At 43.6% G+C, this 25,154-nt stretch overlaps 1 protein-coding gene across 3 annotated transcripts in view; it reads left to right on the top strand.

Annotated features, from left to right (window-relative positions):
* Positions 1-25,154, top strand: part of LOC140077990 (uncharacterized) — a 60,420-nt gene that overhangs the window by 23,379 nt on the left and 11,887 nt on the right. For all 3 annotated transcript variants that reach the window (XM_072125721.1, XM_072125700.1, XM_072125712.1), the window contains 3 exons: positions 23,516-23,772; positions 24,272-24,359; positions 24,585-24,692. In XM_072125721.1, coding sequence (XP_071981822.1) covers positions 23,516-23,772; positions 24,272-24,359; positions 24,585-24,692 — 453 coding nt within the window. The remainder of the gene's footprint in view (positions 1-23,515; positions 23,773-24,271; positions 24,360-24,584; positions 24,693-25,154) is intronic.

Genomic DNA, 25,154 nt, shown 5'->3' with positions numbered 1-25,154 from the left:
AGTCTCCGGGTTACATACAGGATAGATTCTGTAGGTTTGTTCTTAAGTTGAATTTGTATGTAATTGTTATTTAGAATTGTAACCCCAGCCAAAAATTGTTTTGGTCTCTGTGATAATTGGATTTTAAAACTATTTAGCCTGGGACTAAAGTAAAGTAAATTACCAACATCCAGAGACCCGTCTTTAACTAGTGGTTGTCTGTAAGTCAGGTGTTCTAAAGTTGGGGACCGCCTATATTTATGTTAATAACATCGAATTAGAGAATGTGTTATTTTGTTATCCTGAGTATATTTAAGAATCTTGTCTTCATGGGAATATCCCTTTAAGATATGGAGGCATCTCACACGCGCAGTGGCAATTATCCTTACTCAGTCTCAATGGTACAGAACGCCTGCAAAACTACATAGAATATTCCTGGGGGTCTCATCCCTGTGCTGACGCTGGGGAGATTCAGGAACAGTTTTTTAAATTTCCGAAGTCAACTCAAATTTTAATTGAGTACCCCTTGAGGAAGCTGACAGGGAAACACATGACGTCTCATGAGGTATAATAATATATAAAAGGTGCACTTTATCTATGTTACTACTGCATATCTGTCAGAATGAATTTTATGCAGTGACATTGCTGTGTGCATAAGTATATAAAGAAGTATATAAAGAAGTGTAGCAGAGGTGTACAGGTTCCAATAATACAATCAGGGCCGCCGATAGGGCAGTACAACTGGTACTGCCCTATGGGGCCCGGACTCTAAGACACTAGGGGGGGGGGGGGGCCCGGCCGGTGGGCCGCAGACTGTGCGGTCTGTGCTGCACAATATGTGTGGGGTGGAGGCGCCGGGGGCCGCTGGTTAACCCCTTCCCGACATTTGACATACTATTACTGCATGGCGGGAGGTGCGTTCCCGCAATATGCGGTAATAGTACGTCAAACTTCTGGCCCCGGCTCCTGAATGGAGCCGGGGCCAGAAGCTGCAGGTGTCGGCTATATATTATAGCCGACACCCTCCTCTAACACCCGCGATCGGAGATTTCTCCGATCGCGGGTGTTAACCCCTAACACGCCGCGGTCGCGCTGACCGCGGCGTGCTAGGGGCATTTAACAGGATTCGGACCCCCCCGCGGCGCTTACCGGGGGGGTCCCGCTGCTCTGATCGCAGCCCCGGGACTGCCGGTGCCCGGGGCTGCGCGATCTTCTTCCGGGTGCCGGGTCCGTGCCTCCTGGCAGGACCCGGCTGTGACACACTGAGCATGCGCAGCATGCTCAGTGTTTCACATAATACAGTGTAATACATCTGTATTACACTGTATTAGGTGAAGAATAGCTTGAACAAGTGATCAGTGGATCACTTGTTCAAGCTAACCTGTAAAAGTAAAGAAAAAAAAGTTAAAAACACTGAATAAACACAATTTTTAATAAAAATAATTAATTAAATAGAGTTAAAGTCCCCTAAACACAAACATTCCCTATACACATCTAATAAAGTAAAAATACCTGAAAATCACCAAAACCCCCCACATATTTGGTATCACCGCGTCCGTAACAATCTGTACAATAAGTCAGAAACATTATTGGACCCGTACGGTGAACGCCGTAAAAACAAAACCCGAAAAACTCGCCAAAAATATAAATTTTCATAAAATCCCTTTACAAAAATGTTCTAAAAAGTGATCAAAAAAAGTTATGTGCCCCAAAATGGTACCAATTGAAAGAACAACTCAACACGTAAAAAATAAGCCCTAAACTAGCTCTGTCAACCAAAAAATATTAAGGTTAAGTTCCCGAAAAGATGGCGATGCAGAAACAAATAGGATTTCCTCTGTATTAGTTTTTCTCCAGTAAAATTGTAAAAATAAATGAAAAACTATATAAATGAGGTATCACCGTAATCGTAGTGATCTATAGAATGAAAATATTATAGTATTTTTAGTGTATGGTGTACGACCCCCAAAATATACAAAAAAAAGAAACCCCAAATTGACAATTTTCTTTTCCTCCATACATTAAAGAGTTAATAAAATCTCATCGAAAAGCTATAGACCCACTTAAATGAAGTATTTGTAAAGTGCATCTCATGTCGCAAAAAATAAGCCCTTAAATGTCCAAATTGCCAAAAAAATAAAGATTGTATAGCCAATAAAAAGTGACAATGCATAATCTGCTCTGAATGGCGCAGCTCCCCCTCAATGCCCTGGTGTGTGCCCATACAGCAGGTTACCACCACATATGGGGTATTGTTATACGCGGGAGAGATGGGGGATCAAATTTTGAGGAGCGTTTTGGAATTTTATCCACTGAGAATTTGTACATTTTATGAAAAACACATTAATTTAGCCAAATAAAATGTAATTTCGAAATTGCATCCGATTTTGTTTTAACCCCTGTAAACCAATTAAAGGGTTAACAAACTTCATAAAAGTTGTTTTACGTACGTTGAGGGGTGTAGTTTCTATAATGGAGTAATTTATGGGGTTTTACTTTATTTAGGCCTCTCAAAGTGACTTGAAACCTGAGCAGGTCCCTCAATAGCAGGATTTAGCTTTTTTTATGAAAATGTGAAAAATTGCACGTGACGTTCAATAGTATGACTCCTATTGGCAATCTACCAGAAGAGTGTGCCTTGTCGTAGCAACAGGCCTCAAACCCTGTTTGTGAAAGGTCACTGCGGGGGGCAGGAGGCTTGTTCGGTTTTGGGGTGTGTTGGGGCCCAGACACTTTTGCTGTATGGGGCCCCGAATTTCCTGATGGCTGCCCTGAATACAATACACCATATTATAGGGCATATTAGAGAGCATGAACCTTTAGCCTCTATATTATACTCTATGACTAGATTTATTATTATGGGCTGAGCTGTATGGGATATAGAGTTACTTGAAATATGAATAAACATATAAAGAAACATCACATTACTAAGCATAATGGAAACCTGTTCTACCGGTCCTGCTGGGCTCAGGTGTTTGCCATGTGGATTTGGTAGATGGATTATCTCCTGCTCAGAACAAGCGGCGGGTTAGTACCATGATAAGGACATTGTTCTGGTTGTATGGACCTGTCACATACATTGAGCAGTCTAAATGTCCGCTGAACTGAAACATTGGACCAGTAAGCCATTCCTTCAGCTCTTTTTATGCAAATTTTTCTGCAATGAGTGGGATAAAAGAAATCTACCAGTAAGTTTAACAAAAAACAATCTGCACATACTCACCTACGCTCCTCTTCATCCCGATCCTAGTGGTGTTCTTCTTTAATCATGAAACGCCGGGATCTCCTCGAAAAAAGACTTATAATTAGCTTGTACCCACGCTTCGGCCTGCTAATTATAAGTCTTTTTTCCAAACCGGAGCGTGGGGACAAGATATCGGGCAGGCTGGCTGTGTGCTGGCTGGAAGGTCCAGGCTGAATGCTGATCCGGTCCGGTTGTCAGAGTTTGGGGTGTACGTTCCAGACAGCACACACAGTGAGTGTAATACAGGTTGGGCGCATCACACTCACTAATATATTAGGGGCCCTAAGATTAGCAATTATTCCAAAATTCTGACTTTTTGGAAAATGTGAAAAATCGCACCTAAAGTTCTAAGCCTCATAACATTCTACAGAAATGAGAGGACGCATAAAAAATATTCCATGAACATACTGAAAGTTATCAAGTTCTTTTGGTGGAGAGGGGGTGCATAATTAGCCGCTTGTTCATTGACTGGTACATTTCCTTAAAGGGGTTAAGCTATGTCTGGAACATTGAAATCTGATATACTGGAGGGAGAGCAAGTGTTTTCAATTGTACAGAGGTCATGTAGCATATTAAAGAAGATCAGAATTGTCTCAGAAATATATTGATAAAATCAGACAAACTAGAAAAGTTCCCTGTGATGTACAGCTATGTGCGTGTTGTTCTTGTTGCGGGACACAAAGCTTAAGGCGCCGGATCCAATCGTTATCAACCTGCATGAGAATCTATGAAGAAATAAATTGGTTTGTTCATAGTGTCTGTTGCATAGAAAGTGTCACAAATATACGGCTAATCTGATCCTGTAGGTGGAGGAGTGTTTGTTTCCAATCCAAGAACGTAGTTAAATTGTAACTTTAATAGATACAATTGAAAAGAAATAACTATATAAACCTAAGCACATAACCATTTATTGTCCAATATAGAAAAGAACCCGGACATGTTAGACGGGATGAACTGGTATAATTATGTTCTTATAAGGTCTTATATTGTAGAAATATAATATTCAACGGTTCTTGAAATAATCAGACACATTTCAATATATTTCTTGTGCACAAACATGCCACCAAATAAACTATGATTGTCACCATCGTCACCATCCAAAAACAAGTGTCTAAAACACATACTACAAGAGTAAGCCAGTTCTTGACATAAATTCAACTAGAGTTCAGGTTCCTTAAAGGTTTGGCTATACAAAGCTGCAGACAGTGTTTGGAATTGGCCCTGGAGATTTGTGTTATGTGAGCAGCAGCAAGACTGCTAAAAAGCCTTTAATTCCAGGATTGTAGCTGGACTTGGAGTACTTTGGTGCACCAGTGTGTGAGATCTCTTCACTGAACAAAGCACAGCCCCTCCCCTCTGCTCTGAGTAAGAGCTGTGACAGACATGTGGTACTACAGAAGTGGACAGGGAAGCAGTATATTGCAGAGATCTGCAGTGTAAGTTGTCTCAGTCAGTGCTCCAAGTCCAGCTACACCCCTGGGATATAGATCCACACTTAAGAAGATAAGGGTACACTGATCTACAGGACCAATATCCAACACTGTCAGCTTTCTATGGTCATAATGACTGGAAGACTGGTACTAGTAAAAATTAGATAAGATATATATATCCTCAGATACTGTTGCATATACCTTAGAATTGTAAATAAATAAATGAGGATGTAGAGGGCTGACAGATTCCATGCTGCTAGAGCCATAGCAGGTAGTGGGCACCTACATGGTGGGGAATATAAGGAGCTGGCAGCAAATCATAGAACAGGTTAAAAGTATTTTAGCATGGAGTTCAGTAATGTTACCGCCGCTCCCAATCTCTTCTAGACAGGCCGTGTTCTCCCATATACAACCTCATTCTTACCATAGAAGCAGATTTATTATGGACGCTGCTAATGATTCATCTGAAACCCTTCTCACATACAATAAGGAAGCGAGAAGACGCCATTCCAGCAGGTCACAATATTGGACTGTTGAACCTAGAAATGTAAGAGCGACTTTCATAAGACATTATATTATGCTGGAAGAATAGAGAAAGAAGTATTACTAATAAATCCAAGAACCAAAAACATTAAAGAATATCTACCATCAAATCCATCATGATAAACCGGGGGTAGTTACTTATAGATCCAGGCACCGTGACTGTGGTAATCCTTTGATGGTAGATTTTCCTTTAAGGGGTTGTTCGAGATTGTATAAAAAAACAATGGTGGCTGTTGGGGGGTTGCTTAAAAAAAATAAACATTTACTTCCCTCCCGGCACCTTCCCTTGGGCACGGAAGCCGCACTATATCCAACTTTCGGCCTAACAAGGTGGCTGACCACGCCCACCATCCCTATCCCCAGCGTTGTATATGTGAGTTTAAGCTGAGGGCAACACGGTTTCCGTGCCCCTGTTTGTTTACATGGGGCACGGAGCAGAGCAATGGCATTGCAGGACTTCGGAGGTTGTTAGGAGGTAAGTACATGTTTTTTTTTTGTTAAGCAGCCCCCCCTTCCTCCCCCCATAGTTTTTTTATACAGTCTCAGGCAACCCCTTTAAACTTTCTAAACTTTACATATACTGGTATTCTACAAAGCTTTCCGCAATGCCACATACATTTCCACTTCCATCTCCATTTAGTACCCAATTGAGCTATTTCTGTAGTGTCTTTTTTTATACGCTCACTCACTTCTCATAAACAAATAGTACAAGTGACCGCAAGAAACGTAGTCATTAATCTTACTTCTTTCTCCACTTACTTTGGCTCTAATCATCCTCCTTCCTTCTTTCCTAATCTGTTTTTCATTCTGAAATCTCTACTGAATTCTGCCTTGCTAGCCAGACGTACAGAAGCTCACAGTGATGTCAGATTACACAGAAGCTCTATGCCGAGGGGAGGGAGTCACAGCAGCTAGGTCTCCACTCACAGGTTAAAAGAAATCTACCATACATTTTGTGCTTTATTAACTATTAATGCTGCTGGGTAGCTCTCTCAACTATATGTTTTTTAGGAGCTTTTCTCCTGTACAGGTAGAAAACTAAGTTTTAACTTTATTTAAATGAAGCAAATGTGCCCAGAGACGCAGCTCTTATATGACCCTCCAGGCACTTTTAACCTCCCCCCTACTCTACTGTGCTCTATCCCACCCACCAAAATGCCAAAATCTTGCAGAGCTGACACTGTGCTGATGTGAGATTTGCTTTATTCAGCAATAGGGGGGAGTGGAGAAGGAGCAGGGGCTCACACATGCTTTGGGGACTTGTAAGAGCCAGAGCTCTGAAGCCAGAGGGGCTCTGATGACAGCCCCAATGCACTTGTGCTTTAATTCTGATCATCATAATTTAATCATTAATTCTGATTTAGATTCTGATTTAGCACGGTGCAGAACGGTGACTCAGTGGCTAGCACTACAGCCTTGCAGCGCTGTGGTCCTGGGTTCAAGTCCCATACAGGACTGCAAGGAGTTTCCTCTGGGTCCTCTGGATTCCTCCCACACTCCAAAAACATACTGGTAGGTTGATTAGATTGTGAGCCCCAGGGTCTGATTAAGCAAACTCTGTGTGCGCTATATAAATAAAGGAATTATTATTATTCCCAATGAAGTTTTTTTTATATAATTATAAGCAAGACCACTATCAGCAAGACTTGCAGTACTATGTTTCTTCCCAACTGCAGCACTTTACCTTGTAGATTGCACACCTTTTATTGTGTACTCTTTTTAGGGATACATTTTGATTTTATTACTATTATGTTCCATGTACCTTATATACTCGAGTATAAGCCTAGTTTTTCAGCACAAAAAATGTGCTGAACAACCCAAATTCGGCTTATACTCGAGTCAAAAAAATAAATAAATCAAAACTCGCCTTTCTGGCGGCACCCGTAGATCTTCTGTGCGATCCATCCAGTATTGTTGTGCTGCACGACGGGGAAGGGGGGGGGCTATATACACTGGGGCAGGGGCTGGCAGGCTATATACACAGGGGCAGGGGCTGGCAGGCTATATACACTGGGGCAGGGGCTGGCTGGCTACATACTGGGGAGGCTGTGACCAAAGCATTTCCCACCCTCGGCTTATACTCGAGTCAATAGGTTTTCCCAGTTTTTTGTGGTAAAATTAGGGGCCTCGGCTTATACTCGGGTCGGCTTATACTCGAGTATATACGATAATCTATTTATATCCTCACGTGTAATGACATTTTTTTTAAATCTAAAAAAAGTTCCAAATGATTATAATATAGAAAATATGGGATATTGTAAAATGAAGATATGAAATTAGAGTATTGATCCAAAGGAAAGCAATAAACAAACTACAAATTACCCAATTTTAGGGCGAAAATTCCTTCTCAACTACATATATAGTATTTATTTAGCATAATCCTTGGATCAACATCGCAGCTCCAAAAATCTGTGAACCAAAACTTGGGAAATTCTGTTTCACATTCAGGCCCCTCCTGGACATTACAATGAGTAATCTATCACAAGATAGCGTGGCTAAAAATGTCATAATGTCACTGCTTTTATAGTAACACCCCAGATTTACTATAGTCTCTGGCAGAGACCAAAGCAAAGAACTCCACCAGATAAGACCTGGTCTAATAAAATAATAAAACTTCAATAAAAAGGTCGTAGAGTCCCCAAAATGGTAAAATGATAACATCAGCTCGTCCTGTAAATATTGACACATTACACAACTCCGTAAGTGTAATGAGTGTAAGAGCATTAAAATTTTGACATTTGTGGACATTTAAATATTTCCCCAATGCAAACTTTACTTTATTTTATATCAAGGGTTAACTTGCATTAATCTATAATGTTTTGTTATATACATTCTGTTTATTATAACTGTATCTGTTTAGACTAGTAGAAAGGGTTAATGAACACTGAGAAAAATTTCTGACTGTGTATCTCTATTTCTCAGACAAGTCAATAATTTTCCACAGCTATAGTAGATTTTTTTTGCAGTAGAAAAACAAACTTGTTTACCAGACAAGCAGACAGACTGGCCTTTAGAATGACAGGTGCTGTCTGGAAAATTGTTTACACTTTAGAATCCTAAAATATTACGGGGACTCAATGTAAGTCTATGGGAAAATGCTTTGTTATTGTGTTTATGCTGAAATGTAATTAATCATCACCTGATTATATAAGAAGAATAGTCCCAGTCCATATTGTCTTGCAGTTAGGGAACTATCACGGGTGCTCCTGCGACCTATCTCCCAGTTCGCAGGCACACCCGTGCCCCTCTCTGCTGCTGCCCCAATCCCCCGGCGAGTCACTTACCTCACCGCAATTCCACGCCGACTCCATCAGCACGGCACGCAAGTCCCCGCCTCCTATGGCATGCGTGAGCCACCTTCAGTAAATTTAATGGGCCAGAGCGCCATTAATTGGTGCTGGCCATTTTCAGCAAAATTTTTTAAGCCTGCCTCTTCCTGCACTCCCTCCCAGATCTTTGTGCCTCACAGCCTTAGAAAAAGCTCCCCAGCAATATTCCTGCATTCCTGTGAGTTCCTGCTCCGTGTTCCTGTGTTACCAGAGTTCCTCCGTGTTTCTGTGTTCCTGCGTTGCTGTGTTCCTGAGTTGCTGTGTTCCTGTGTCCTGTGTGCCTGTGTTCCCGTTCCCATCTGCCTGGACCTCCTGTTGCTGACCCCAGATTGGACTTGACCTTGCATCTCTGCCGCCTGCTCTGACCCTGTGCCTGGACCCGACCTCAAGACTGTCTTCCGTTAAGGTACCTCGACCTCGGCTGCCACCGCGGACAAGTCGCACCTGTGGAACGAACAGGTGGTACCCCGCCACAGCAAGTCCATCCCGCTTTGCGGCGGGCTCTGGTGAAGACCAGGTGCCACTTAGACTCCGGTCCCAGGTGTCTGCTAGTACCATCTCCCGCGGTGGTCCAGTGGATCCACGCATCACGAATCCTGACAGGAACATAGCTTGGAGGAGAAGACTGCCAGTCTACCTGAGCAACCAGAAGAAGAAGCTGAGACGGGGATACTCTGCCATAGACCCTGGGCTCCTAGCCTGTGACCATAGTACCTTCTGAGAAAAAGAGGGACAGCACAGGACTTTCCTTCTTCTCCCAGGAAGGAGATTGGAGAAGTCAGCCCTGTGATTTGCTGGTATTGCTTTGCACCTGAATTTCTCCAGTAAAGAAGGAAACTGTTCACTGCAGACCCTGACTCGCTGGACTTGTTTCCCACTAGGCTTTACCATCCCTTCCGGAGAGCAGTGACACGTGGTGACACCTTGATGATACCTGGCGGACCCATCATAGCCTAATCATGTCACTGCATAAGAAACAGTTATTAGCGTCAGAATATAGTGGGCATTGTACTTCATAGTTACCGTATTCATTATTCCATGCCGTGTACTGGGAAGTGGGAAAGAAGTTCCAAATGCAGTAAAATTGGTGAAAAAACGCATGTGAACATTTTCTTGTGGGCTCAGGTTTTACAACTTTTACTGTGCACTCCAATGTACACATCTCCTTTATTCTTTGGGTCGGTACAATCACAGGGATACCAAATTTGTATAGTTTTTTTTGTGTTGTAATACATTTTTTTTTAAAATTTAAACCATCTGTACAAAAAAAAAATTGTGCCATGTTTTGGCGCTCAGAACTTTTTGATATTACGGGATACGGAGCTGTGTGAGGTCTCATTTTTGTGTGACAAGTTGACGTTTCCATTGCTAGCATTTTGTGGACAGTACAACCTTTTGTCATTTTGACATCAATTTACAGCATTTGGAATTTTTTTCCAGCTTTCCAGTACATTTTATGAAATGTTAATTACTGACATCAGAAAGTAGATATTGCTAGGCACAAAACAAGTCCTCATACAGCTCTGTACACAGAAAAAAAAAGTTATTCTTGAAGGTGGGGAGTGAAAAATGTAAATCTAATATGGAAAAAGGACATATGTGGGGAGGGGCTATACCCTCTTCTACGTTGGCCCCTCACGTATAGCTAGCCTTTTTATAGTCCACCAATTATAGTTAGCCCTCCTCCCCACATTTATAATACCTTCCCTTTCTATACCCCTCCCCCTTTGCTTGTTGCTGTAAAAAGAAAAATCAGACACTTACCTCTCCTTGTTCCGCCACAGCAGTCCTGCTCCCTATTTGAGCCTCTCTGTAGTTGGCAGGCTTAATAAGATAATGTCATCAAGTTTCGTCTGTCGGCACCTATTACACGCAGCGGCGGCAGAGGCCTAATTGTGAGTCATAGACACATATGGCTTTATAGTGGCAGCGAGACCCCAATCATTTCCCCTCTACCACATGTGAGATTTTATTATATAAAAACCATAAAACTGCACCTTACTCAACAGCATTGTTAACATAAACTCATTCTTCCACATCATAGTTTTTATTGTTTTCTGCCAGAAAACTTTATAAATATATTGATAAATCTCCCATATACAGCTGCCACCACTAGGGGGAGCTCTGTGCAAAGAAATAATACAGCTTCTACGTGACCCAATGACAGCTATGAAAAAATCACTTTGCATTGTGATTTTGCTGTATGGTCTGCCCACATGGTAAGTTCAATGTTTAATAAACTAATTAAAGGGGTATTCCAGGAATAAGCATAATTCATATACAAGTGGGCACTCAAAATATAAGCTAATGTGTAATTAGTTGTTATTTAAAATTTTGCTCCCCTTAGCAGAAAATGCTGGTGACATAGACTGTAATGAAGAATTAAAATGCTACCAGCCCTTTAATCAGTCCGTTAATTTCCTCCTCGCAGTCCGTTGCAGGAAGAAGATGGCCGCTGGTCACATGTCCACATCACATGTCCTGCACCTGCCTGGGCAGGGTCATGTGATCACCACTAGTTTGGCTGTAGTCGGTTGGTTGCAGTGCATCCAGTATGGCCGGTGTTCTGGTGATGGCAGTTACACATCATTACTATGGTAACAGAGCAAGAAAACCTGTTATATCATCACTGGGAGCAGAGCATAAGACGGAGGAGGAGTTACTGAGAACTAAAGGATCATGGGACTTGTAGTTTCCAGTGGCAGCCATCTTAGTGATAACTCCACCTACTTTAGAGAGGCCATAAATTTAGTAAATCATAAAATCAAATTATTTTAGCTCCGTTTTGTGACAAATGACATTGAGTATTGTTGTATTCATTTATTTATATCATCATGGGTTTTTGTGTCAGATGTTCATATTCCCGGAATACCCCTTTAACTACTGAACCTTCTAGAGTGCAGGAAATAATTACCCTCCATTCTGGACACAACTACAGTAGCACCCTCTCCTGGGCTAAGTTACATTGGAGGACATTGTACAGTAGGGGAGATTCACTGAATGCATCACAAATCAGGTTCATTTACATGATTTTCTCTGCATTTGTTACAGATTTATAGTTTTTATTTTGTATGCATCCAGCACAATGAGATTGACTTTATGTGCCAAAGAGTTGGTGCAAACTTCATGGCTATTTTTAATACATTTTTGTAAACTTGTCTTAATTTTAGAACCGACTACTCTTGGCTTTCATTGTCTCCATTTTAGGATTAATAAATCTGATCCAATATAATAACATCTGCATAGAAATAATGTAATAACCCAGTAATGAGGAAACTTTAGGTGCCCTCTGCTGGACACTGCGCTTACTGCACCCTTCCTGTAGCAGAGATAAGTGCACTGCAGCGGCCCCTGCTGGACACTGTGCTTACTGCATCCTTCCTTTAGCAGAGATAAGTGCACTGCAGCGGCCCCTGCTGGACACTGTGCTTACTGCATCCTTCCTGTAGCAGAGATAAGTGCACTGCAGCGGTCCCTGCTGGACACTGTGCTTACTGCATTCTTCCTTTAGCAGAGATAAGTGCACGGGAGCGCCCCCTGCTGCACACAAAACTTATAGCGTTCTGCTAAACAAACTACGGTAATCTATATAAAATATACATAGAGGAGTATATAGGGGAAGCCCCGGGTGCAGGCAGTGACCCCTGTGCTGCAGTATTCATGTATACACCCGCAGTGCCCGGTGCTGCCTGTGTCCCGGCTGTCAGGCCGTGTACGTGGCAGTGAGGGAGGAGCAGCACATCCCTGCCCGGAGGACGAGCCGAGCGGTAAGTAGCCCTCAGTCCCCGTTACTTCTCCCCAGCCTGCTGCTACCTTTACCTCCGTCTACATGGAGCGGCATGAGTGCGGAACCGTGCAAATATCACACACATGAGTGATAGCGGCTACAGGTGTTTTATACACACCACTGAATCCTTCTGTTCGTGTTCTGTTTTATAGATTGTACTTGGGGTGAAGCAGATTTTGCTTAAAAATATTGTTTAGAGGAGTTGGGATTTATTGTAATTTGTCGTTCGATTTGATTTTAAATCGGATGTGGCTGCTGTTCACTAATTAATCCAACCGGCAGATGGCGCTGTTGTGTTATAAACTGTATTAACACTCTGTTCTGAGCCTCAGGCAATACCATATGAGTATATGAGTGTCTATCAGGCAGTCCCCGGGTTACATACAAGATAGGGTTTGTAGGTTTGTTCTTAAGTTGAATTTGTATGTAAGTCGGGAACTGTATATTTTATCATTGTAACCACAGCCAGAACTTTTTTGGTCTCTGCGACAATTGAATTTTAAAAATGTTGGGTTGTCATAAGAATGAATATTAACCCCTTAAGGACGGAGGGTTTTTCGCCTCATTTCTCGCTCTCCAACTTCAAAAATCCATAACTTTTTCATTTTTCCGTGTACAGACCTGTGTGAGGGCTTATTTTGTGCGTAACAAATTTTACTTTCCCGTAATGATATTTATTTTAACATGCCATGTACTGCAAAGCTGAAAAAAAATTCCAAATGTGGAAAAATTGAAAAAAAAACGCACGTGCGTCACGTTCTTGTGGGCTCAGTTTTTACGACTTTCACTCTTCGCTCCAAATAACACGCCTACTTTATTCTTTGGTTCGGTGCGATCGCGGTGATACCAAATTTATACAGGTTTTATTGTGTTTTAATACATTTTCAAAAATTAAACGAATGTGTACAAAAAAGAAAAAAAATTTTTTGCCATCTTCTGACGCTAATAACTTTTTCATACTTTGGCGCACAGAGATGTGTGAGGGGTCATTTTTTGCGAAATGAGGCGACGTTTTCATTGCTACCATTTTGAGGTCTGTGCGACATTTTGATCATTTTTTATTTCATTTTTTATGTTATGTAAAAAGGTGTAAAAGTCGCATTTCGGACATTTGGGCGCCATTTCCCGCCTCGGAGGTCACCGCCGGCCGTAACCGTTTTTATATTTTGATAGATCGGGCATTTTGGGACGCGGCGATACCTAATATGTCTGTGATTTTTACTGTTTGTTATGTTTTATATCCGTTCTAGGGAAAGGGGGGTGATTTGAACTTTTAATATTTTATTAATTTTTTTTATTTTTTAAACTTTTTTTTTTCTTTTTTTTTTCACTATCTTTTAGACCATCTAGGGTACATTAACCCTAGATAGTCAGATCGCTGCTACCATATACTGCAATACTTCTGTATTGCAATATATGGCATTTTTGCAGCACATTCATTACAATGAGCCACTGGCTCATTGTAACGAATATGCAGCTGCCAGATAGCCTCGTGTCAAAAGAAGACACGAGGCTACCATAGCAACTGATCGCCGCCCCCCGATGACGTTCGGGGGCGTGGCGATCGAAAAAAAGATGGCGGCGCCCACGCGCCGCCGTCTTTTAAACGCCGCCGGCGACTTTGCCGGCGGCGTTTAGGGGGTTAATAGCCGCGATCGGTGCAAGCACCGACCGCGGTTATTAGCGGTGGGGGTTTTGTGCAAAATGCAAAAACCCCCACCTTTGTATGAAGAGGACTCAGCCCGTGAGCCCTCTTCATACATCCCTTATACCTCTGCGCCGTAGAGCTACGGCGCAGAGCGTTAAGGGGTTAACACTAAAGCTTCATTACAGACACCTGTGATAACTGTTACAGCTGATTATTGTAGCCTAGGACTAAAGTACAATAAATTACCAATATCCACAGGTCCGTTTGTAACTAGGGGTCGTATGTAAGTCGAGTGTTCTTAAGTAGGGGACCGCCTGTATATACACACTCATGAGGAGTGGGCTCAGGATACAATTATAATACTGGAGGACATGCACATATCGACACCACTTATATTATAGGGATGGTTGTGGCCCTCTAATGACTCACAGTTAGGGGCAGATTATGAACACCATGGACCCCGGGCTGTATGGATATTATAGCCCCTACAAGTCTGGAGTCACTTCCTACATATGGAACCAGAATCTGCTTTCTTTTTGTATTTTTAGGACCTTTGGTGGACCTTAAAAGGTCCTAAATCGCTCTTGTGTACATGTTTTTTGAAAGCAGGAACAGATGTGCAAGGATTTCATGGGTGAAGGCCCTTCTCAGTATAAAATTTGGTGGGTGGTTTGAGTGGCCATGAGCCCATGGCTACCCAAACCGCCTACAATATAATCCACTACTGCTCCCAGTCACTTGTGTTGCTCAGATGAACATGTCTCTATTTAATGGAAGATAGCACTTGCTGGGAATGGGACCGCCCTCCTGACACTTATTTCTTAAATTGTATAATTATAGATTCATTATTATTAATTCATTATTATTAATAATAGATTAGAGAGAGATTCCAGTAACTTTAACTTATTCCTACAGGATACACATAACTTTCTGATTGTTGGGGTTCCCCTAATAAATAAAAATAGACTGCTATGTTCACTATCTGCACACGTTTTTTTACACGAAGATTTTGGTGCGGAAAATCCGCAGCATAATTCAGTAGCATCAAAGTGAATTCGATTTGGACAACGTCCTGTAGACAAAGCTTTCAAATTTCACGCGGAAATTGTTGCTCAGTGCGGAAAATAAAATAATGACCGTGTCACTTTTCTTGTGCGTCCTCACAGATTTTCGCTTGTGTTTTTTTCTTCTTTATATTGAGATCTATGGATGAGTGAAAATGTGTATTAAATGCGCATTAGCGTGCGGTTTTCATGCAGAGTTCACTCAGCGTAAAGGGATGAGAAAAAAGGAAGGAAAAGCAAGTGCGGAAAATCTGCATTAAAAACACAACACTAAATAGATACATGCCTATTGGATACAGATTTACTGATTTTCCACATGACACTACGCAATGTGCGCAGTCTGACGTTTGCTTCAATCTGGAATCCGTTTTTTACAGATCTTCATGAACTATAGTCCATGCGTGATCCATGAAGATCGGTTCTGACTAGAACATGCTCTACTTATTTTTCTTTTTGTGGACACTCATAATGGGCGCGAGCAATGATCCATTAAAAAGTATCGCATTTAATGCCGCCATGTGCCGACAATACAAAAAAAACGGATGCCACACGTGCGTTTTTCCGTCGTGCGCATCTAATGGAGAGTGAATGTTTCATTCAGACTGGGGAAAGGCTATACGATCCGGCAGAGAGCTTCATATCTCCATGCATTTTCAGGCCCCCATGATTTATTTCAGCAAAAAAAAAATTCTAAAAATGTCTCTTTTTATTTATTTATTTTTTTTGCATTCAGGTTTTTTTTTGCAATTTTATAAATAAAATCACATTTGTAAATATTATACAATAGTCATTCTGTTCCCCTATGCAGGGAATGAATGACTCGTCTATAAATATGGAATAGAAATAATGAGATAAATCCAATCATAGGTCACGTGTTTCTATGGGGGGAACCACAAGTGACAGCATGCCCTGCCGGAGTCCAGGATAGAAAGCGCAGGATGGGCGAGGACATAACTGCAGACAGGATTCTCAATCAACTTTTCCCTCTAGTGTCTGTCCAGACTCTTTTTTTTTTTCAACAACTTTATCAGTCACAATTGTAGACACAAGGGTGGAGAAGTTGCACCTTAACCCTATACCCTCTGGACAAGATTGAAGCATCGTACAAGGCAGTGGTTTAACCCTTCCCACAATTAGAGAATAGACCTTGTGGATGCTACAGAGAGTGTGTAACAAATACTGGAGCATGAAGGCTTAGATTTGCCCTGACCTCCTATGTCAGCTATTTGTGTCCAGCATGGTCGGGGTTAAGCGGAGAGGCTACAGCGTGGCAGTGTGTAGCTGCTGGTGATCACATCTGGCTGTAGAGAGGTAGGTGACTGTAGGGTTACGCTTCTATGACTATCACTAATATAGAGGATTATGGTTAAAAAAAAGGGAAAATGAGTTACTTGAGAAGTTTTTGAAGTTGTGTAAAGTTTTTTGTGTCCAGACTGATAGATGGTGACTGTTCTGGCTCTGAGCATCATGTACATGAGTTCATTTGGAGATTTCAGACTGTCATATGATGTGCACATTACATGCGATGGTTATGTGTACAGGCAGTCCCCGGGTTACATACAAGATAGGGTCTGTAGGTTTGTTCTTAAGTTGAATTTGTATGTAAGTCGGAACTGTATATTTTATCATTGTAATCCCAGACAGAACTTTTTTTGGTCTCTGAGACAATTGGTTTTTAAAAATGTTGGGTTGTCATAAGAATCAGGATTAACAATAAATCCTGTGATAACTGTTACAGCTGTTCATTGTAGCCTAAGGCTAAAGTACAATAAATTACCAACATCCAGTCCGTTTGTTACTAGGGGTCGTATGTAAGTCGAGTGTCCTTAAGTAGGGGACCGCCTGTATACAGATGTAGCAGAGCTCAGTTCGTCATCTGCTACAACTTGTTCTGCGTTTACATAGGACTGCACAAATTCCCTATCTAACCCCACGATGAGCCATAAGCCAACACCAGACAGACAACAAGGACATCAGCTACATCTGGATATTTATTCAAGAGCATTTTTTTAATATTTAGTATTTCCATGAATATTGTCTTGTGCACTGACCCAGGGAATGGAAACTTCATTTCCGTGTGTTAGACGGCACGGGTCAGCGCTCGCCACACACTGCGTACACAACACTATTGTTTGCTGATCAGAATAAACCCACATTATATCCTGTGATGTGTGTGGTTTACACTTACTATGATGCTTTATGTATATTTACACCTTTATGGGTGAGGGGATTGTATTATTGTTCAGTCAACCAGAGGGAGATGTGCAACACCCTCGCCGATGCAATGGCGAGGGAGAGTTTGCGAATAAGCCCCATAACATGTCACCACATCACACAGGGGACATTGCAGTGGTTAATCCTGCCTGGCTAGGCAGAAGTTAAATCTGTATATGATGTACAAGTCCAGTATCCAATGATATGTGTTACATCCTGTGCTTTGTGAGCTGAGATGTGATTGGAGGAGCAGCCACCACCTGACCAAAGGGAGGTAATAAAACCTCTGGCCAGGAATGTTCTGGATGATTATTCTAGTAAGGAATCCTAGAGATCAGTGAGTGAGTGAGCAATCTCTGTCTAGCCCATACCAGAGCAGGAAGAGCCTAGCCCCTGCCTCTGAAGAGTGGAGCATTAGATTAGAGTTAGTGTAGTGAGGAAAAGGGGTATCATCTTACCTTTAAAGGTGATACCTGAAGCCCTACAGGACAAGCTGAAGCTTCCTACCAGGACACAGCTGCCTCCCAGCCTGCCCTATACATCCAGGCTGGTGAACTATCTCCTGAGGCTCCCTCCAACTCACATCTCAGCACTCCATCTACCTGTTAAAGGCACGTTGCTGCGGTTCCTGCCGGTTCAAATAAAGAACTGTAAGTTGTTTTCTTCAACTTCTGTCTCCGTCTGGTCCCTGCTAATACGGCTGCCTTCATCACCGGCACCCTGTCCATCACCCAGAGACTCACACTCGGGACATTAAGGGGTTGCCCCAGGGAGATCCGCTATAGCAGCCGCTCCCTCATCATTTCTTGCCAACACCACCCTGCTGGAGACCTGCCAGGCTGTAGGACAGCCCTCCGGTTCCCCCGTACCAAGCACCGTGACAATAGCGTGCTTAGGCCGCAACCGTCAGCCACTCCGGTACAGCGGGCCCCGGCTGACTCCAGGCCTCACCTCAAGGGCTAGGCCCCAGTGGGGGATGTTGCAAGTGGCGTCACGAACAGGATTGATACTTCTGTGCCTTATTACGGCATTAAAGACTTTCCTTTATTAAAAAGACTGTGCTGCCTAACCCTGCTGCCATCCGGGTTTAGGCCCCAAGTAATTGTGTGTTTCTGGATTGAACTGTGTTATACTGCTGCCACGTGCTGTCGAGCGCTGCTCCAGCACTCAAGAGGTTAATCCTTGCAAGAACTGTACCAGCTCTGCTACATCCGGCGCTGCCGTGCCTGAAGATTTTACCTCAGAAACTGTGGCGCAGCAAGTAATTCCAGCCCGCCAAAACTTTCACTGGCGGGAAACCCAGAGACATCGCTAAGCTCCGCCCCCTGCGCGTATGGCGCGAATCCTGCCTCAGAGCGCTGTGGCGCAGCAGAAAATCCAGCCCGCCACAACTCCTGGCGGGAAAGACTCAAGCTCCGCCCTCTGGCGCGAAACTCTCCCGCGCTGCAACGCCAGTGAGAGCCCACGAGGTACCTCAGAGTCAGCGCAGCCGCCATCCAGCATCAGAGAGGTTAATCGGCCATCTTGGATTTCTCCACGTGCTGTCTTTTGTCCTGCCGACATGCCGCACAGCCTCCGAGATGAAGAACCAAGTGTCGTATGGTCTGCCCACGAGCCTCGGGCACCTTCATCTGCTGCACCGCTTACTGCTGTCTCCCGTACGCAGTCTTCAATGGCGGATTCTCCACAGCGGCTGCCTCCTCCGATTCCGGACCTCCAGAGGACCACCGCGGATGTGAGTACCATGGCCCCCAGGGCCTATATCACAGTGACTGTGACTATATCTCCCTTAGCCCCGGCTGGGGTACAGTCCGGCCTCTCTGCAGAGGGTCAACATCTCCCCATAGGAGGCCCGGCTACAAAAGGGACTCTCTTAAAGGGGCCTGACCCCTTATCTAATGCTGCTGATCGTCCTGCGGAGTATCCAGGACCCCCTGCTAAGAGGCCCAGGCTGTCCGGTGAGAACGCCCTGCCAGCTACAGAGGTTACCACCGCCAGCGCAACAGCGCCCCCAAGAGCTACAGGTCAGTCCAGGAACAACAATCCTTCAGCTGTCAGCAGTGAAGAAGTTACAGCTCCTGCGGTCATCATCATGCGCTCCACAGCGCCCCCAGCTACAGAAGGTCAGCCAGAGAAGTGCCTGTCTCCTTCCTTTGCTGAGATGCCTGCCGCCGCAGATGACCTCTCTGCTGTTCCAGCTCCAGCTTCTGGGTGTTCCATGTCAGCAGTTCCAGTGTCTACCACCAGATGTCTTCAGGTGACAGATCTCAACACTGCTTTCTTCACCCAGGCTGATGATGTCCCTGCTGCAGGTCCTGCTCCCATGCCTGCAGCCATTGCTCTTGAGCAGCAAGATTAACCCCTGAAGGGCTGTAGCCCACTTCAGGTACTGTGCTTATTGTACATATGTATATTTATCTCAGTCAAGAGACATACCTTGAACTGCCTATTGTCCTGTGCTATGATAGCACCCCTTCCTCTGCCACAGCAGAGATTTCTTCAAAGGACTCTGTCCCTCTACACCAGAGGAGACCCTTTGCATCTCAGTGCACTTTTCCCCACCTCAAGGGCTGTACCCAGAAGATGGACTTTGTTACTAGAGACCTTCTGAGAGACTTTTGCCAGATACTCCAGGGAAAAGTTGCTATCGCTATTGACTATTATTTTGCACTTAATGCCTTCCTTTTTAGGTACGGACATTCTGTTTGCACTTTTTTATGCCTTTCCTTTGCAGGAAAAGAGACATTTGATCTTGCTACCCTGAGTAGCCTATCTACCTCTGTAACGTTTGTAACGTTCAAGATGTGTACCCATTAGGCTCCTAAGCCAATGTGAATTTATCACCTGTTTGCACACTGTCATATATGCCAGTAGTCTGCATTAACCCTTTCATAGGCTTTTCAGGTTGTAGTGTGGCTGTGTCGGACCGTCTTTATGTAAAACACTGACCGCTACCTGATCCCTCAAACTGAGGTTTGCACGTGGGGGTAGTCCGTAAACTGCGGGTCCTACGGGGACTGGGGGTGTTACAAAGATAGCACCTGGATGCCACCCATACCTGGGTAAGGATGCCAGTCAGGAGGTACTCGTGTCACATATGCCAATATAATGCATATACACACACTATATAATTGCCGCCAGGGAAGAAGCGTTGATACAACAAATATACAGGCCTTGGTGCAAGGAGTGGATTACAGGACATGACACCACACCTTTCCTACTGTACAGTTCGGTTTAATGGCGTCAGCGACCAACTGTCATACAGCTACATGTTTTGTCTTAGTCCAACACCAACCCAGGTGCCTGTCTCCAGGACCATGGGCGGTTTGTCCCTACACCTCACATAGCCTGCACTTCCCAGAAGTGCCCTTAGCCCCCTCTGTGCCCCAAACCATCTGTAGTCGAGCCGAGGGCGGCTCTTTCAATTGCCCCCGGGGTATGCAACACCCTCGCCGATGCAATGGCGAGGGAGAGTTTGCGAATAAGCCCCATAACATGTCACCACATCACACAGGGGACATTGCAGTGGTTAATCCTGCCTGGCTAGGCAGAAGTTAAATCTGTATATGATGTACAAGTCCAGTATCCAATGATATGTGTTACATCCTGTGCTTTGTGAGCTGAGATGTGATTGGAGGAGCAGCCACCACCTGACCAAAGGGAGGTAATAAAACCTCTGGCCAGGAATGTTCTGGATGATTATTCTAGTAAGGAATCCTAGAGATCAGTGAGTGAGTGAGCAATCTCTGTCTAGCCCATACCAGAGCAGGAAGAGCCTAGCCCCTGCCTCTGAAGAGTGGAGCATTAGATTAGAGTTAGTGTAGTGAGGAAAAGGGGTATCATCTTACCTTTAAAGGTGATACCTGAAGCCCTACAGGACAAGCTGAAGCTTCCTACCAGGACACAGCTGCCTCCCAGCCTGCCCTATACATCCAGGCTGGTGAACTATCTCCTGAGGCTCCCTCCAACTCACATCTCAGCACTCCATCTACCTGTTAAAGGCACGTTGCTGCGGTTCCTGCCGGTTCAAATAAAGAACTGTAAGTTGTTTTCTTCAACTTCTGTCTCCGTCTGGTCCCTGCTAATACGGCTGCCTTCATCACCGGCACCCTGTCCATCACCCAGAGACTCACACTCGGGACATTAAGGGGTTGCCCCAGGGAGATCCGCTATAGCAGCCTCTCCCTCATCATTTCTTGCCAACACCACCCTGCTGGAGACCTGCCAGGCTGTAGGACAGCCCTCCGGTTCCCCCGTACCAAGCACCGTGACAATAGCGTGCTTAGGCCGCAACCGTCAGCCACTCCGGTACAGCGGGCCCCGGCTGACTCCAGGCCTCACCTCAAGGGCTAGGCCCCGGTGGGGGATGTTGCAGATGTTTGCCATAACCAAGGGATAGAGCAAATATGACTGCGCGTGTACGAGGTATACAGGACATCTGCAGAATATTGATAACAGCATAGCGTAATGTGATAGGTAACGCACATACTGTACTGGGTGTGATGCAATTATGTGAATTATTGGACATGAAGTAATTACTAGGTCTCCTCTGAGTATTGGTCGAGGCATAGGGGCTACAATTAGTCCCATACACAGTGGGGTCACATAGTTAAAGAGGTTTTCTAAGCATATGGGGATAGGGGCTTGGGTCCGATTTTGGGCCTCAGCAGGAAGTTTTTGGGAGCTCACAGGACGAGCTTCATGCAACTTTGCTGCAGGAATCTCACAGCTTTCCTCAATTCAGTAGATGCCAGATGGAGGTGAATCCTTACATACTTACTTTGCTTTGGCTCCCGATTTCCACGTCACTCCAGAACTTTAACATACATGTACCACCAGGATGAAGGATTGTAAACCAAGCACACTGATATACTGGTGTGTACCCCCTCTGGCATGATCTGCTCTTCTTTTAGCTTCTTCTGCCCTTGTTTTTAACCCATTCTCGCCATGGGTTTTTGCATTTTTTACTCTCCACTTTCCAAAATCTATAACTTTTTTTATTTTTCCATGTAAAAAGTTTTGTGAGGGCTTGTTTTCTGCGTAACAAACTGCACTTCATTTAGTATTCCGTGCAGTGTACTCGGAAGTGGGAAGAAAATTCTAAATGCAGTGAAAATTCACATTTGCTCCGTATTCTCGTGGGCTTGGATTTTACGTCTTTTGCTGTGCGCCCCAAATGACGTTTTTAGCACTGTATGGTCTTTTGACCTTTAAGTGGTATTTTCGACTTTGGGCGCTATTTTCCGTTACGTGGTTAAACGCAGTGAACAAATGTTGATAGATCGGACATTTTGGGACGCGGCAATACCTAACTTGTTTATGATTTTTACAGTTCATTTATATTGATGTCAGTTGAATTGAATTTGATTTGAATTTTTAGGTGTTTTTTTATATCTTTTTTTTTTTTTACTTTTTTTTTTTATTTGCTTTTTGCTTTTTTTCAGACCCTATGGTGCACTTTAACCCAAGGTTGTCTGATCCTAGCATATACTGTCATACTACACTACAGTATGGCAGTATATGGGGATTTTCCTCATCATTCATTACAATGTGCAAATCGCACATAAAAACTTGAAGTGCTGGAGCAAGGTGGGAATCAGTAGCCATAACAGTGTCGCACAAGATCAGGATTGTCCACACAATGGAGATGCACAGACAAATTTGCAACTAAATTTTGCTGTCGGGCCCTATCTGGAGTAGAACTGTGCTATAACCTTTGAACTTTCAGTCCTGAACATTCACAGTCTGTAGTGAGTGCGCCCCCCCTGCGCCCGCTTGGCATGGTGGTGGTAGCGTAAAGCGGGAAATAATCTCAAATAGTGGCGGTTCGCAAGTAATTGTGATTATTTCTGGGCTTGTACACCAAAATAGCGGTATACAAGTCCGGATAGATCTCCCCCAATGTGTTGTTATAGCAACGTGTGGAATCAATGGTAGTCAAGGGGCAAGCACTCAATATGGCAAAGGATATTTTACCTGAGGAGAATTTTTAGCTGGAAATAACTGACCAAGGTCTTAAAGGGGTTGTATACTTCTGGCTGTGTACACTGTATGTCTAAACCCTGGATAACGCCAGCTTTATGTACACAAATCCGGATCTGACTGCGGTCCGTATCATGTGACTAGAAGCATCACTGGACCTTTGTGTCTGTGTGAAAGGAACCCTCCAGGAAATTCTGATTTATTGTGTAATTACTTGTGCCATGACATGACAATCCAAAGAAAGACATCATTCAGTGTTTCAATAGTCATGATTTAGTTATTTTTCTCTTCGCAGCAGTCAAAATGTCGAGTGAAGACGGTAAAACAGATGAGGAGATCACTGGGACTTCTGAGATAGAGAATATTGCAAACCTTGGACTGAGCAGTAATGAGGAGTCTATACCAGAGGAAATCCCTCAAAGTGCAGAGACCCCCAAAATCCCAGAGGCTGCACCAACCCAGGACATAGAACATGTATGTCACGAGGAGCGCCACGAGGAATGCTGCGACACCGTGAACTTAGAGGCAGCGCCTGACCCCAAGCCTGATCTAGTATGTAGCACTCCGGCAAACCTTTATCCAACTTGTGTCATATCTTTAGTGTAGATTTTCTGGAGAGATTTCGGCAATACATGGGTTGTACTTACCATTGAGATGATTGGGACAATTTTACAACAAATTACTCAATTGCAAATCTACATTTAAAGGGATAGTCCAGTATTCTAAAAAGACAAGATTCATGTCTTTAACATGAAACCAAAAACACGTTTCTAGGAAATATAGAAGAGGAGATAGGGGCATCTCAAGTGATACTACCCCTACAGCCTCTAACTTGACTCATCTCAGGCAAAATATGACGCTTCTCTGCTCATTTTCCTATAACTTTGGAGGAAATTTTCTCATAGGTAAAGAAGTGAGATTTCACATGAAGAGGGAATTTTAGAAAGGATATTTCATACCCTAACTGAGTTTAATAGGGTAAAATTTGGTACACTGCATCAAAAACTTTATGTTAATAATTTTCTTTACTGGTGTCCCATTTATCTTTAAGGACTCAGAGGCTTCAGCTAAGGGAAGCACTTGGAGCACCTGGGGGACATGGGGCAAGTCTCTTCTGTCGTCAGCCAGCGCCTCTGTAGGTAAGTACACGCCTCAGTATAGTAATGCCTGATAAAAGTTAAACTTTGTTTCTCTCCAACCACAAACTGCCTAGACACCACAGAGGTTCAGTTCTAGAATGACTGTACAACACTTGGAGAAGGGCGCAGACTCTTAACAATGGCGTCACAGAGGGCACACAACTACTGCCACAGGAAGGGTCTTCACCCTGTGGATTTTCACACCTGTGGTCTCTGTCTCCCCAGGACATGGGATATCTGCTGTAAGAGAAAAGGCAGGCGTCACATTAAGAATCCGAACTTCAGAGTCCGAGGAAAGTGCAGAGATAGGGGAAGCTGAAGCCGGAGAAGAAGGTGAATATACATATTACTGTATAACTAATTTCATAAGGCTCAGTATAAGGTAACTGGCTGCCGTATAGGGTGACGTTAGGGATCTGGGATGGCAACACATTTTGGGGTGTATTTTACTTTTGTATTTTTTATTTTTTATATTCTTTCTGTTGATTAAAGGTCAGAATAGACGTTTGGGAACTTTATTTTGAACTTATTCTCTTTTACATTTAAAGGGAACCTGTCACCAGGGACCTCATTTTCCCTTAAGACATGTTGTAGAAGCCCATTACACTTGGATTGCAAATATACCTTTCTGCTTTCTCTAAGCTTTTGCATTACAATATAATTGTGTGTTATAACTTACCTGGCTTCCTGAGAGAATCCTCTGTGTAGTCACAGGGGTTGGGCTTTGGTTTGGATGCATTTCAAATAACAACATGTGACTTGTCTGTGCTGCAGACTGCTCAGCTGTCTGGAATA

This window comes from Engystomops pustulosus, chromosome 1 (assembly GCF_040894005.1).
Source record: "Engystomops pustulosus chromosome 1, aEngPut4.maternal, whole genome shotgun sequence".
Taxonomy (NCBI): Eukaryota; Metazoa; Chordata; class Amphibia; order Anura; family Leptodactylidae; genus Engystomops; species Engystomops pustulosus.
This window is presented reverse-complemented; position numbering and strand designations above follow the sequence as displayed.